Consider the following 15,418-nt stretch of genomic DNA (forward strand, 5'->3'; position numbering starts at 1 on the left):
TTGTATTTACATAGCATATAATTGCTAGTGTTGTGCAATTTGACCAGAGGGACTTTACTAGGCTCCCAGCAAAGCAAAGATTGTATGGCAAGCTTGTAAAAGAACTCTCCTGCAACTCTCATTCCACCTTAAAAGTTATCTTTTGTGTATCCTCCTACAAAAGTTTGTTATTTCATATAACTTATCAGGAGAGGTAAAATACTTCGCCCCAGAGAACAAGAAAAGAAGTAAGGGGCAGAAAGTTATTAGGGAAAAAACCCCCAAAACATTAAAACCAGTACGTTTAGGTAAGTCATCAAAGAAAATCTGTTAATTCTAAATTACTAGGAGCCTGAAAAAGCATCTTAGACAGCATCAGTTAGGAATGGCATCAGTACAGTGAATCTGCTAAACAGGCCAGATGGCTTATAAAGGCCCCCTCTAGATCTGTTTTTTGTGATCTTGTAACAGAGAGGAACAACGACCAAATTAAGCAATCTCTAAGAGACCTTCAATAGCACCTGAGAAGCCTCTAATCTGTCTTCCAGTTTATCCTGTTCTTCTCTTAGAGTAAGGCATGGTAATTAAAATATCTTAAGGCACTTCGACAGCAATTACAAACCTTTCCAACAGTCAGCCTCAGGCAGTACACTTAAAAATAAGACTTCACATTTTATGTTATGCTTCACATTTTTCACAGTCTAAACTACTTTTCAGATTATGTTCTCATTTCAGCATCTATCTTATTTACTCTTACAATCAGTAGCTGAAAGTGCTTGATTACTAGACACATGAGCAGTAGTTTTACAACAGGGAAGCAAATCAGTCTCTTTATCCAATCTGACAAGAAAATTTGAGGGCTACACAGGAGCAAATACCATACATCAGTTCAAGCATGCAAAAGACTTACAGAAATTGCTTATGCCACATCATGAGCAGCAAAGGACCCCTCGGATCTCTGCTAGTCCCCAACAGCAGGATTGTTATAGTGAAAAAGCTTCACCTGATGTGAATCACATCAGTTACAGGGACTGAGGTTCTGACATGAATGATGCCCAGGAACTTTCCCCCAGGATGCTGAAAAAATTTTCATCTTCTGATGTAAGTTTTTCTGCTTGGAGTGATAAAAATGTTATTAGTCTGCTGGGATTTGAACATCCTGTTGCCAGGTAGCAGTCAGTGGAAGCCATGTCCAGATCCCTAAACATGATGATCCTTAAAGGAAGCTGTTGCTACAAGGCTGATGAAAGGTCCCCAGAATAAAAAAAAAAAAAAAAGAAAATGCAGAAGAGAGATATTATTTCCCTTCATCTTCCTTCCCTTTTCCTTCTCTTTATCTTCCTTTAGAAATATTCCAACGGGCAAAATTTTCCTTTATGTTTACTGTATATTACTACTTATAAACACAGATTCAAATTTAAGAGCATAATTTATCAAGAAGAGAAGAAAGTACTTTGGAAAACAGAGCACCTTGTCTAAAAGGCAACACTTCTAGAAAAACTTGATGGAGGAAACAACTTTTGCTTCTCCTGCCTTACTCCCTTTTCCTGCAAAAAATAATCACCCAGTATGAAGAATCAGCAACTTCAAACATTAATAAAAAAATTCACTCTTTCTCCATCCACCTCCTCAAAAAAACTTAAAACATGTCTTCCTGTTTGCTTTCCTTGTACAGGCAGAGGCCTTGATGCAATCTCTCCTCTCTTACAATGGAAACACCTCTATCTCAGTCTGCATCTTTATCCCCCTGAGCATCTTGACCAAGCAGATTAAAAGACAAGTGCACATGGAAGCAGCTTTAAAGCCAAACCAAAAAACAACAACTGCCAGTTCAACAAGAAAGAAAAGTAGAGTCTGCTGCAAGTGCTTAGAAATGAAAATAGACTGGAGGAAAGCAAATACTCCAGGTACACTGTAGGTAAGTAACTTTGAGCACCTACAAGGATGCAAAGGATCTAATACCATTCCTAACCTGTCATCATCTGTCCCCTTGGGCTCTGTAAGAAGACTGAGAGATGAAGGCTCCTCCATAGCACCCTGTTACTTCCTGCTTTCATTCTTTCCCCAACCAAAAAGAGAATAGCTGCTGATAGCTTGTTCCATCACACCTACTGACAAATTGCCAGCCCTTGACAAAGCACAATAAATCAAAGGAGGAACCCACTATTTGTATTTGAGGATCAAAGGAAACTATCAATCTAATCAAAATATTCATCAACAAAAGCAAGCAAAAGAGTAATAGCATGATCATATGGAGAAAGAGCACTTTAAAGTGAGGAAGAGTCATTATTAAATTCATTTTTTTCATAGTTATCATTCTGAAACTGTATTTATATAAACTACTATTCTCAACTGTTACTGACCAGATCTAGACAAGTAGTTCAGAAAGCAGAACTCTTCTCGATACTTCTCTTGCTATCCAGCTACCCCAACCACTTGAGAGATTTTCAACTCTGTCTGCAAAATAACCAATAAGATACTGCACAAAAGGATAAAAAAATTCTGTTGCTCATCTCAAACAGGACAGTAAGTATAAAAGATTTATAAAATGATCATTTTTTTAAAATGATGACACTATGGAAAAACCACAAAAAAGAAGAGTGCTGCATTAGGGTGAGGAGTTCTTGTAAAAGAAAGACAAAACAATGCTTCAAAATATATGTCCTCTGGCTTGTTTTCTCAAGAGTAGATGTGGAGATCCATATCAACAAGGAAACAGATGACTAGCAATAGCTCATTAGAAATACACTTAGCAGACATAGAAAAATGGTGGCAAAGAACTCATCAACCAACAAAGTTTATAATAAATTTGCCTATCCTGTAAATACTACCAATAATTTCTTACATACAATTGTTAAATCTATTTCCTCAAATTTCTTCAAACAAGGTGGCCTAAGAATATTATAATGGTTCCTTACAGTCTACAAATCTAAACACAGCTGCCAGTTAAAGGCCACAGCAGCTACTTAAAAAATGATCACTGTTTCTGCTGAATGAACTCACAGGTGTGCTGAAGTAACAACTTCACTATCACAGGCCACATTAAAAAATATAGCTCATCTATGGCTAAAAAAATTAACTGACTTGTAAGGACATACGCAGAGAAAGCCTCATAAAGGTTATTTTTAGCCTTACAATTCAGTGCTACCAGCACTTTATAAGTACGAAGAAGACAGATTTAAGATAGCAGTAAACCAGACTACTGAGGGAAGTTTACATTGCTGCAACCTTAGTGCTTTGAAGGATACTTGGGAAAAACAAAAAGAAATCAGGAAGATGTATAGGGCTTAGGGTATCAGCTGCATAAACTCCGACACAGGCCCCTCAACAACTCAACTCCTCACTGATATAATCACCCTTCCATTTTCTGCAACAAACCCGGCATTGCCTAAAAATATTATATAGCAGGGTTTGCAATAGTGTGCTTCCAGTAGTGTTTCTAACAGTCATCTTTGTTCAATCCACCAGAGGAACCCATTCACAGTCTGCCTCAATCAGAACACATCTTTTACATGGAATGATTCAGGACCCATGAGCATTTCATCCACAAAAAGTAGGCATCCAGAAACTCAGTTAATACCTTTTTTTAAAATTTCTAAACATTCTTTACAGGAATTCAGTGCATTAGCTCTACAAGCAATTTTATAACAATACAATTGTACTGCAAACAACCCTCACATGCACTGGTAAATAATGGAAATGTTTTAGAGGGGAATAGAAGTTGAGCAGCACTGAGAATAATATCTGCTAACTTGTTCAACTTTAAGACTTTTATAAGCCTCACAGTATCTCATAACTTCTCAAAAATCTTAACTCTTGGGAAATTGAAAATCTCAGCGTGTTTTTGAAGCCAGCCAGGAGTTTCAGAAACACTCAGCACAAATCAGTTATGCCAAAAAATTAATCAGTCTTGCCTTCTCACCTCACTCGGCAGCTCATTCCTGCCTCCGTGCCTCTCTGCCCTCCTGCAGGCCCTGAAGTGAAGCACATTTAGGACCAGATCCATTTTAGCTTTTAGCCATGCTGAATCTACCTGCATTTGTGCCCCAATCCAGTTTACCTGGAGCTGCACAAAGGGATGCATAGGCTATAAACCACATCTGCTTATTTCAGCAGCTGTAACAGCTTAAAAATGATTCATGAACTGATGGCCTATATTTCCATATAGATCAAGGTTTAAAGAACTTCTCTCTGTTTCACCCTAAGGTGAAATACCATTTGGGAGATGATTAGTTCTTTCCCTTCTCTATTTTACTGAGATGTGATTCCAGATATTTCAGCACAAGGCTTAACATATTGAGAACTTCTTGGGTTCCAGGTGCTTCAGTACAAGCAATACTAACTGGGGCAAAGAGTATGGTCCTGCACCCAAAGTGGGCTACAGAGGACTTGCTCTCAGCTTCACCAAGAATTTGATTCAAACAGAAGAGAACCAAATTGAAAAATGCCCGGGAGTACACTAGAGTATCAGAACTCCAGAATCAGCATGTACCACAAGTCAATCCACATTTTACATTGCATCAACACTGGTCAGGGACTTCAGAATTTCTGTGTAAATATCAAATGCTGCAGCTCTCTGCCAAAGCAAACTTGCATACAAATGGAATTTAAAGTTTTGAGAGTTCTTGTAATAATTTTAAAAGTCATCCTAATGTGCACAGTTCTTTGTCCCAGGTACCAACAACCTACGTACACTGGTTGTGAGAATGACACTGTCTTCAAACCAAAAGATCCATTCCACTAAGTCAATAGTTGAGGCCTATACTTCTGGATCCTGATGCAGAACAGACATTCGAAGCATCAGCACCCTCTCACCAACACTGAAACCATGTGCGATAACTCTTATTTGCTGTATCATATAGACAACAAGGAGAAAGCTGCATAGCGAGACATTTTCACTTACGTGGTTTATATAGAGACTCTTGCGTTTTTCTCTCACTGCAAAAACACAAAATATGATAGAAATATTACATGACTATTTTTCCTGATTAAGCTTCTTATATACCATTTATAACAAAAAAAAAGAACAGGATGCTATCTATGTGCAACATTACAATTGCTTTTGCACTAACCAAGTATATTGACATATCAAACACTGAAGGAACATGTTTCCATACGCATAACGGTATTTGCGCTCACCAGCGTGGTGACGGATTAAAGTTCTCATCCATGTGGGTACTTCGCCAGGCGCTGGTCCGCATGGGAAAGTTAATATGCAGTAAGCTACATTTCGAGTTGGCAATGGATTAGCCATCCTTCACCCGCTCTCTGAGCGGGTACTCCTGAGCCACCAGTGCCTCTGTGCAAGGTACATCGCTGCAAAGTGGCCTACACTACTTTGCAGGTGTGAAAGCACCTAAATAGCTACACCACAGAGTTAGCAAATTCTCATCATAGCTTACTGTGCACTAACTCCCATAGAGGAGCCCTGAAACTATATGCATTTCACCACTGCCTTCTATAGTGATCGAGTGCAATCCTGAACTTATTACTCATGTTGGATATAACAATGAAAATATATTACTTTGGTGAGCATGAACCAGTCACCATAAGCAAGGATTGCAAATCAAAGCCACAATTAGCCAAAACATTCAGAAAGTAAACAGCAACAAGGGAGACAGATGTATAGGGTCTTAATTGTCAGGCAAATGCTTGTTATAGCTGATTAAATATACTTTACTTATTTTTTAAAGCACTTTCCCAATTAACTAAGCCCATAGAGAGCCTGTGGAGCTCTGTTCCAGTGAAAATATCAACAGCATTTGGAATACAAGCCTGGAGGCAACTAACACACAAATCAAACTGCAGGATTAAAATAATAATGGTTTCATGCTGGAGGTGAGTAAATGCACTTTGGTGCACCGTGATTTGAAAGCTATGCAATCCAATGCATTCAGCAAAATAAGAGTGTTCATAATGGTGGGATAGCCTGTCCATTCCCTGTTGGATGAGAAGCCATTATTTGTGATTTTTTTTAATAAGCAAGCAATTTCACATAAACAAGGCTGTATGTGTGAATACTGTGAAATAATTGTGTTTAATGCAGACATAAAATGAAAAGAAAAAAAACAAGGAAGAAAAAACTTTTTAAAATCCTTACATAATTTTCCTCCCAGGGAGCAGAAAGGAGAATCACACATGACAGATGTTAGCCATGTCACTTAGTACATGCTCAGATCCACAATTATGGACATTGTATAAGAAACACAATTAAACAGGAATAGTAGGAAAATTCTGATTGTCTAATAAACAGTTAAACTGCTTAAAATCTTGCTAAAACACTGCACTACACTGAAGTTCCACACTCTGCATTTATCACCAGCAAGGAACATAAGTAATCCAAAGAGAAACAACAAAACAATGACAGACACGCACTTCCAAGAATAGCCAAGTATTTGTCTAGTATTGCATGCTGCAATGTACAGGCAGTAAATGATTCTGATAAGTTGCATGTGAACCTCATAGAGTATGTAACTGAAAATAAACACCTATTAACTGCAAAATTTTGAACATAGTTATATATTGAACAAATGTTTTAATCACAGTTACACTGCATACAAAGTTCTCATGGACAAAATCCTACAAAGACAGCCTGTATATACACTCAAAGTCCCACTTTAATCACTTCTTTCCCCGACCTTAGCTCTGCTGTATTTTCCATTGTATTCAGCATTCAGTTCCCCATGACTGTACAATCATCTACTCACCAAAGTAAGATTATCACTCACAGCTCATTCTCATTTGTTATTTCCAGTCTTCAGAGGCATATATTAATGTATTTATACACACCTCTCACTTCTCCCTGCTCAAGCACTGCTTGTGCTGCACATTCTTCCAGGCACCACATTGACGCCTTTTCTCTATGTTCTCCATTTAAGAGAAATTCAGTTAGCCTGGATTCTCTGCTGAGGGACTATAAGAAGGCAGCTGTGGGTTTGGTTTTTTTTTGCTTCTGGCTCACTCTGCCATGGTGTAAGGCTCAACTCTTTCCAGAACATATGCTGATGGAGAATCAAGCATAGCAGAAACTCATTTTGTAACAACTGCTCTCTTTTGTGATCACAATTTTCCCTTTAAACAAGGGAAAGACAATGTCTGTAAAGGCAAAAGCCCACTTCTGCAAAGTTAAAGATATAAGAGGTAATTCCATCACTTGGAATTACAGTTTAGAGATGCTTTGCCCTGCTCATTCAGCACAGTATGGTCTTCAGCAGACCAGACTGTAGTATTATAATTAACTACCATGTTGTAGCTTAAACTCCTAACTGCAACTCCAAGCTTTTGGGTTTCAAGCATGGGCTTTTGATAAAAGGAAGCTGAACAGATTCAGAGTCAAGTTTAAACAATTAAACTTCTATTTCCTTCTTGCATTTAAAAATTTTAAAGTTCCAATGGATCTCCTTGAACAAAGACCAAGATGCTGACAAATTATCTTGGTTTCACTTATTTCTAGGTTAATGACCTGCTCCTAGTTCTGTAGGCACTTTTGACTGTCACTGTTGAATTTTCACAATAGTAGGAAAACACATTATCCTGAAATAAAAGAGAGTAAGGAAATATGAATATAGACATACGTATGTGTGTGTGGATGTATTTTTCATTGAGTGTAATGGAAACTTTCTTTGAGCAGAGCAATTTCTATAGTCTATCCGAATGTTACCCATATCAGGATCAAAGACAAAGTCTTTGCATCAATAAAAAAGTCTCACATTTTGGCAGCTGGTAAAGAATTTCTTTTTGTTTTATCTGAGACACAAGACTCGTCCTAGCTAATACTAAAGAGCAAGTGTCACTTCATTTCTATCCACTACATAAACACAATTTCAAAATCCTCTTTGTTTCAAGTCTATTGTTGCACTAATGGTGTGAAGTTTACCCAGTACATTGAATGTGCAAAGCCTAATGTAAGTTAGGAGAGGTGGACAGCTATATCTCACTTATAGAAAAGATCAATATCAGCACCTTGAAGTAGCAACCATTGCCCTCTTGCTATTATAAGGAAAGGAAGCTACATAATTGAAGTGCTAAGGTTTGGAAATCTTGGCTTAACCACAATTACACAGTGAATAGTGCATAGATTTTCAGTCACCTAAACCATCTTGCTTACAAACCAAACTCAGCAAACAAGGGAGAACTTGCATAAGGCAATTGTAGTAGTTCAAGACATAAAAGGTGATATCCTTCACTAGCTCTCTAAACAGTGAGAATTAGCTCACGTAAAATATCGCACCTAGAAAATTCCCACAAAGAGTTTTAAACATTCAGAAAAGCTACTTTGGTTAGGAATTAAATTCATATCTACTGTGTCTTTGTTCATTGAAAGATGCATTCAGACTATTGACTGAGAAGGACAAGACAGATTTAGATGCTTTGCATCCAGGCTTCACAGAAGAATGGGAAATTCAGACCATGTAATATCCAGATATGCCACCTCCTGTTCCTTTATGTTTGAGGCAGTCAGCTTGTTGCTCTTCACTCATGTTGATCACAAGTAGCTCAAGCATAGCTCCTGTGCCAGGACAAGACTACAAGAATAACAGTGAGGCCGAAAGTTTGTCTACTAGAAAGCCAAACATGGAACTGCCCAAAACTAATGTTGTTACATCACTCCAGCACATAGTGATGGACTTGGCCATTTCCTACTGTACAAACATATGACATACACTCAAGAGTCACAGCCAAATCATGGATGAAACTCTGAGTCCTGATGCTCCTTAACTCTCCATTATGTGTATCTTAATTGTCTGCAGGTCTTTCCCACAGAAATATTTTCCCTTATAGTCAAGAGGAAAGTTTTCCAGCCCAATACTACTCAAATAACAGAGAGAGGTAGTTGCCCAAGTTAGGTGTTTTCAGTATTGCCAGCTCAGCTATCCCTTTCTACATTGTCTTAAGAAGTCTTAGGGTCCCCTGAACTCCACAGCAGGCTGTCAGAATACAAGCCTATCCTAAAAACTTCTTATATTTCTCCTTTACAAATATTTTATTGCACTTTGGTATATTCAACATGCTTGAGTAGTGTGAAAATACCTCCAGTTGACTTGGTTCCACAGCAGACCCAAGCAAAATGCTTACTACTGTGAGTTACAGTCCCACCAGAACAGGATGGTTCTTGGCAATACATCAGTAGATACAAGTTTGCAGAATTTGTTTTCTTTTGCACAAGCAAAATAGCCTTTGATTTTTTTTTGCAGGAGGATCAAGGATAGTTGAACAGATCTTACACTCCCATTGGCATTGTTTTTATATTGTTTCACTTAAATAAGTTGTTTTCACTAAAAACTACACTACTCACATTACTTAAACTAAAACAATGTTCCATAGACTAACTCAAGTGAAAGTGCAAACTGCCATTTTAAAAAATGCTTATAGTTAACTCCATACTGCAATCAACTAACCACTTTTACTACAAGTAAGAATAATAACCAGGTCTGGTCAAAATTTTTGTGTTGTTGGACTTAGGATTTTTTTTTTTTGGTCCTTTCTTTCAACAAGCTGTAACAAGAAACAGGCAGCATCCATATGGGTTTACCAAAACACCATAAAATAGACAATAATATTCATAATACAGTGTACTATGGAAATACTATTATATTCTTTCTACAGACTACTAGGTCAGAATGGTAAATCACACCCAAACCCACATAATAAGACATTGACAGAACCAGGGTTGAATTCAGAAGGACAACCTGAAGAGCAAAAGAGATACTAATATAATCGGCTCCTCAATTAGGGTCTAAATGTATATCCACTTTATTCTAGTCATGCTAAAAATTAGCAAAAAATATACAGCCAGTGAAAACCACATCATTTTTCAAGTGATGTCTTTGACATTGCAATTTACTATGTAGATCAGCATTTACTGGCAGCAGAAAGGAGGACAAAGAATTCATACTGAGCAGTCAGAATTACAATGTAGAAACTGCTTTGAAAGTCTTGGTAGAAAATAATGTGTTTTGCATTGATTATTCATCTACTTCTAAAACAACCTGTCATACATGTCCAATGGGGAATGAAAGAGTCAGAATAAATGGCTTCTATTCTAACTCTACGAAGAGGCTTGGTTAACAGATACCATCCCAGAGGGATCATTTTGTCTACAAATAGTAATAATTAAAAAAATACTTCAGACAAATATATGATTATATCAAATCCATAATGAGAGGAGAAAAATCTTTGGGTGGGATAAGGATTGTTTTGTGTTGAAAGTCTAGTACCAATCTCATTTACAGTAATAGTTATATTGGAGGAAACTCTAGACTGTCTTCTTAGCTAATGTAAACTGGCATGATCTCAGGAAAATAGTCCCTACACTTAATATTCAGTGTTTAAAAAAGCCACCAACAACAAGTTGCATACAAAATTTCTGATTTAGGGAAAATATATTAAAAATATAATTATATTAAGCATTATCCATATTTGTAGTTCTGACATGAGTCATTGGAACTTACAATTTCAGGACATGACAGAACTCAAACCTGTACCTTCTACTATTAGTCTGACAAAACAGTCAACTGTAGGTGTGACATCTTTCAACTCTTAACATGATGTCTGTAAAAGCCTCTTTTTTGGGGAAGGGAATTGTATATTAAAAGACTATCACATGCTTTCTAGCAAAGAGTTTAGTGATAACTACAATAGCAAATACTATAATAAATTCAGTAACCTACCATCTGTTTGTGATTTACTGAGAAATATCGTACTGGCCCGTGGATGATCTGATGGGTTGAATTCCATGTTCAAATCTGGAAAGAAAGAAGGAATAGCATAAAAACATTTCTGATTATTCAACAAAAAGCACACATTTTCTCCTTCTTTTTAAGTAGCTAAAACAAAATCCATCTTGAGGTCTAGTTTTTTATCCTTCATACGAGTAGCTTTTTTTGGCACGCAAATCACTTGCATCAACACAGCTTTGGGATTAGACTTTAGTTCTAAGGGTTGCTTTTGGATTAAAAGAGATAAAGGAGCTTGAGAAATTTGTACATAAGAAGTCAGGAATTATCCATTTGCCATCAATTTCTTCCCACTATGCCCCAAAGCTATCACTAAGCACAGAAACACTGTCATATGTAATTACAGAAAAATTATGCATTATAAACCAAATACACAACCCTCTGTAGATAGATGGTTTTCTAAGATTAGATGTGATTAAAATAAGTAGTCATTGCAGATTAATGTAAACAAGTGAGATCAAGGACAGAATGTTTTAAATGGTCAAGTTTACAAAAACTTGTCTTTCATCAGCCTCTTCACCTTTTATCAAACAGCAAAATTGATCACCATAAACAAAAAATACCTTTTTTAAACTACTACAGACAATTTTTCTACAAATCTTTTAACATACAGCAATGCAAATTCAGTCAACAAAATAGGACCAGTAACATGAAACTGAGCTCAACTTAAAAAATACTGCCCCTAAACAGACAAGAATTCCTTTCCTTCAGGCCTACAAAATGACCTGCTCGTGGAGTAATAACAACCAGATACTGGCTTACAGTCTGCATGCATTGTCAAAAAGAAAGGAAAACCAATTGCCACATCTTACAGTCAAGCTGCAACTATTTAAGATTCCTGTGTTATAAAAGGGTATTATGTTGAAGCAGTCAAACAACAGAAGACTTAAGGTCTTTCTGAGAAAATGCATGAACTACCAAAAAGCACTGGCTCTCAGATAAATTGTTTTTCTTCTGACAGAAGCTGAAAGGAGGCCAGCAAAATCCAGTCTCAGCAGCTGCAGAGGCCAGACCAGGATTCTGAAACATTTGGGAGAGAAAGCCAGGCAGTTCCTGTGGCTCCATCCCACCACAGATCCCACAAAGGACCACATATCTCTTCTTTCCACATTCCTTCTCTCATTTCCTCCCCAGCAACAGCAGCCACCAAACACTGTCTGTCTGAAATTGTCTGCACAAAAATCAGAGAAGGAGAACACAAGTACAGGGAGCTGCAAAGCCTACCAATGCAGGTTACCCAGCATAAAGTGGCCAGATGACAACAAAAGCACTGCTGAGTGAGGCTAGCTTCTCACCTCCCTTTGACGAACAGCATACATCTCGTGGGCTTGCAGACAGAAGGAAGCACTGTTTGGTGTGTAATGACAACTTGATCACTCTCATCTCCTCCAGGAAAAAGAACGAGGCAAATCCGAACATCCCTGTGGCCTCTGGGACCACACCACTGCAGGCCACTGCTGCCATACAGGGGCACTAGTACACATGAAGTTTCACAACATGCGACTAGGATTTGTGTCTCAGGTTTATCTAAGATGTCTTAATTTATTAAAAAACTTGAAAATAAATGCCTTTTTGAATATGACAATTAATCCTTACAAGTCTGTCACTAGAAACCCTGTTACAGAAGAAAGACATGGAACGATTTCTAAATATCTGAAGCTAGTAACTCTTCACAAAGGGGAACATCCATCAAAAGGTTACCCCCATCCTAAATAAGATGATATATTCATTCTGCTTTAGTGTTACCTGTATGTCTTTCTAGTATTTGGAAAGTATAATGAAATCAGTCATAATATAAAAGCTTGACCCATTTTGTAAAGGAACAGTCAAAAAGACAGAGATCCTTAAACTTGCACAAGCAATACTTAACTATTCAAGAGAGGAAAATGAGAGCCAAAGTTTCAATTATTGAAAACTGCATAAAAACTTTCTCCATTGCTAGAAGTCTGCTCTGTGACTCATAGCCTTACAAAGGAAAGACTTAAATTGGCTACTTCTTCCAACAGGTACCCTGCATTCCAAAATCAGCTTTTAAGACAAAGTTGCTGTCTCATAGACAGTCAAAATAAAAAAATCTTTACTGTAGATGTTCCTTCCAGTTAAACAGATGTGGAATATTTTCCTACATCTTTTCATAGGTCAAAGATTATGTTTTTTTCAGTACTAAAGAACTGTTAAGTAACGCAAAATATAATTCCCATCCTAAACATGTGATACTCCATGAAATCTTCAAGGGTTTTGTCTTCTCAAGATTAGGAAGCAAAGGTGTCTGTCTATAAATACATGTATACATACCTGTGCATAGTATCTACATAGATGTATATTTAAATAAAAACAAATTTTTGGCTAGCCAAAGCAAAGTCAGCCTCAGGTACACTTCAGCTAAGAAATCACGTGTCTAGCAGAATTCACACAATTTTGGAGGATTTGGGGAAGACCACAGTTAAAGATACATGCAAATATACATAAGACTGCATTCTCTTCCTTTACTAGCATGACAAAATAACAGTTATTATAATGGGTATTCTATCACATAGAAATAAAACAAAAAATAACAAAACAAAAACCCATTAGATTTTGCACATAACTTAATTCAGTATGTAACTATGCTAAATTTTAAGACAATCACTGGAAGACCACAATGAGATTCACCCTGTACACTGTGAAATACTTAGTTCCTAAAGTCATAGTAGCTGTATTCATGTATGGCCATAAAAAGAAACAAATTGTAAAACAGTTCCATTTCAGACTTTGGATAAAACCCAGGCAAGATTTTAAATCTCAAAATGAGATCTTAAAAAGCATTACTGAAACAAAAAATACTGAATACAGCCTCAGTTTGCACATTTAGAAGGAGAAGAGTCAAGTTCAGATGAACATAGAAGAAAGCTGCAACAATGACTGGAGGACTGGAGAAAATTCCTTCAAATCAGGGCCTGAGTTCAAATTGTTTAAGCTGATGAAAAAAGAAAACTCAGAGGTGATTGTAGTTCACATGTGCCTTCACAAGGGGAAAAGGCTAAGTACTAAAAACTCTCCCTAATTTAGCACACGACAAAGTGAAAAATGAAAGTCGAAAATCCTTAATTATTAACTTGGAATTTAAAAAATGGGAAGATAATAAGGTATTGAAGCTCCAAACCCAAGAAACATGCATTCAACTTATTTAGGTGTTTTTCCTTTCTAGAAGATTGCTTCAGACAAACATCTTTAGGTTTTAGTTCAGCCTAAGTATTCAGGCTCAATTTAAGAGTAACTACATGCTAGCTACGGGCTTATGATTCATATGCAGGTCAGATCAGATGATCCCAGGGGCCTGTAGCCTAAGTTCTATAAAATCTTCAGAAATAGCAATATTTAAATTACTAAGCACAAAACCTCAGCAAATCTCTGTGGCACACTCATAGACTTTCTAAAACTGCACCAAATGATTCAGAAAGAGCTACATTTTCAGACCTGTGGTCAGAATAAATCATGCAAGGTAAAAACAGAAAAGGATGAGACTAAATCTTTCATGGTAAATTCTAAACAAAAAAACACCCCTGTTTCTTCAACTCATGAGTTGATTGAGATAGAAACAGGCACAAGAAGATGAAAGATGGGTGCTGTAGCAACTAACTTCTGAGCAACATGCATCAAAGCTTCTGCTGTGACACAAACAGGAAAAAACAACAATCATGACTTTCATAACAATGCACGTGGGCTGCAGCATAGAGAGAAGGTCTGAAAACGTGTTTATCAGAAAAATGTTATTTCCTTCCTTTCCAACAATGAAAGTCATGTAAGTTTCACTGCCAAAGCTGTGATGCTGTTTCAGTATGGACTGAAGTTAAACTGGGTAAAACATTTGTTTCAGATTTAAACAATTCTGAAATCATCTGGTGAAATTACCTTCCTTCCTTTCACCCCTGGGACCACAGGCTATCACTGCCACTGCACAATCACCACTGTCATTAAGGAAAGAGACAGTGTCACATACTAGTTTAATGATCTTATTTTTAGGTATTTAAGGGGACTTCAGCTACGAAAAGAACAGACATGTGCAGGGCATGCCACAGAAACTGCTGCTGACCAGGCAGGCACTACAGAAACTACTTCTTTGCCATCTTTTCTCCACTCACAACCTGCCACTATAGTGCAGGGCCTGGTGGGTGTACAGGAAAAAAACAAAAAAAACCAACCAAAGAACACACCACAAAAGTGCTTATGAAGAAATTTAAAAAAATACAACCTATAAGCAATGTTTAAGCCCTACATGTTTCTAAGAAGCATGTCAGGAAAGAAAACAATCCCCACAGCAGCAGAGGAAAAGGTAAGCACAGGAGACAGAAGGGAAGGGAAAGGCTTCCACCTAGACATCAAAGGCAGGGCTTTCAGTGTGCCCTGATGTGGGTGAGGAACAGCATGGCTGTGCCCCCCTCACCTACACCATCCTCCATTAGTACCATCAGGACCTGAGATATTTTTCTGGTTGTCAGAAAGGGTGAAGTTGTTGCTCCAGCTCTCAGCGTATCAGCCCATACAAATGCGCATGTCATCTGGGGGAAAAGAAACAGCAACAATATTCTCCAGGCACATACTGTGAGCTAAGTTTCCCTAAAATGGAACATAAAAAAATCTGCTGAAATAAATTTCGAAACTTTCATTACAATTTATGCCTGTTTGTTTCTCTTTTACTCTGGTGGACTGTTCCCCTCTGTTAA

At 37.4% G+C, this 15,418-nt stretch overlaps 1 protein-coding gene across 2 annotated transcripts in view; it reads right to left on the reverse strand.

Moving 5' to 3' along the window:
* The window catches only part of CCNY (cyclin Y), a 119,735-nt gene that overhangs the window by 37,490 nt on the left and 66,827 nt on the right, over nt 1–15,418 (reverse strand). Inside the window, exons 2-3 of one of the 2 annotated variants that reach the window (XM_061997188.1) lie at nt 10,650–10,724; nt 4,883–4,917 (exon numbers count right to left, since the gene is read on the reverse strand). In XM_061997188.1, the coding sequence (XP_061853172.1) occupies nt 4,883–4,917; nt 10,650–10,724 (110 nt within the window). The remainder of the gene's footprint in view (nt 1–4,882; nt 4,918–10,649; nt 10,725–15,418) is intronic. The other variant, XM_061997189.1, reaches the window with a different exon arrangement.

The sequence above is a fragment of the Colius striatus genome, chromosome 5 (genome assembly GCF_028858725.1).
Source record: "Colius striatus isolate bColStr4 chromosome 5, bColStr4.1.hap1, whole genome shotgun sequence".
In the NCBI taxonomy this organism is placed as follows: Eukaryota; Metazoa; Chordata; class Aves; order Coliiformes; family Coliidae; genus Colius; species Colius striatus.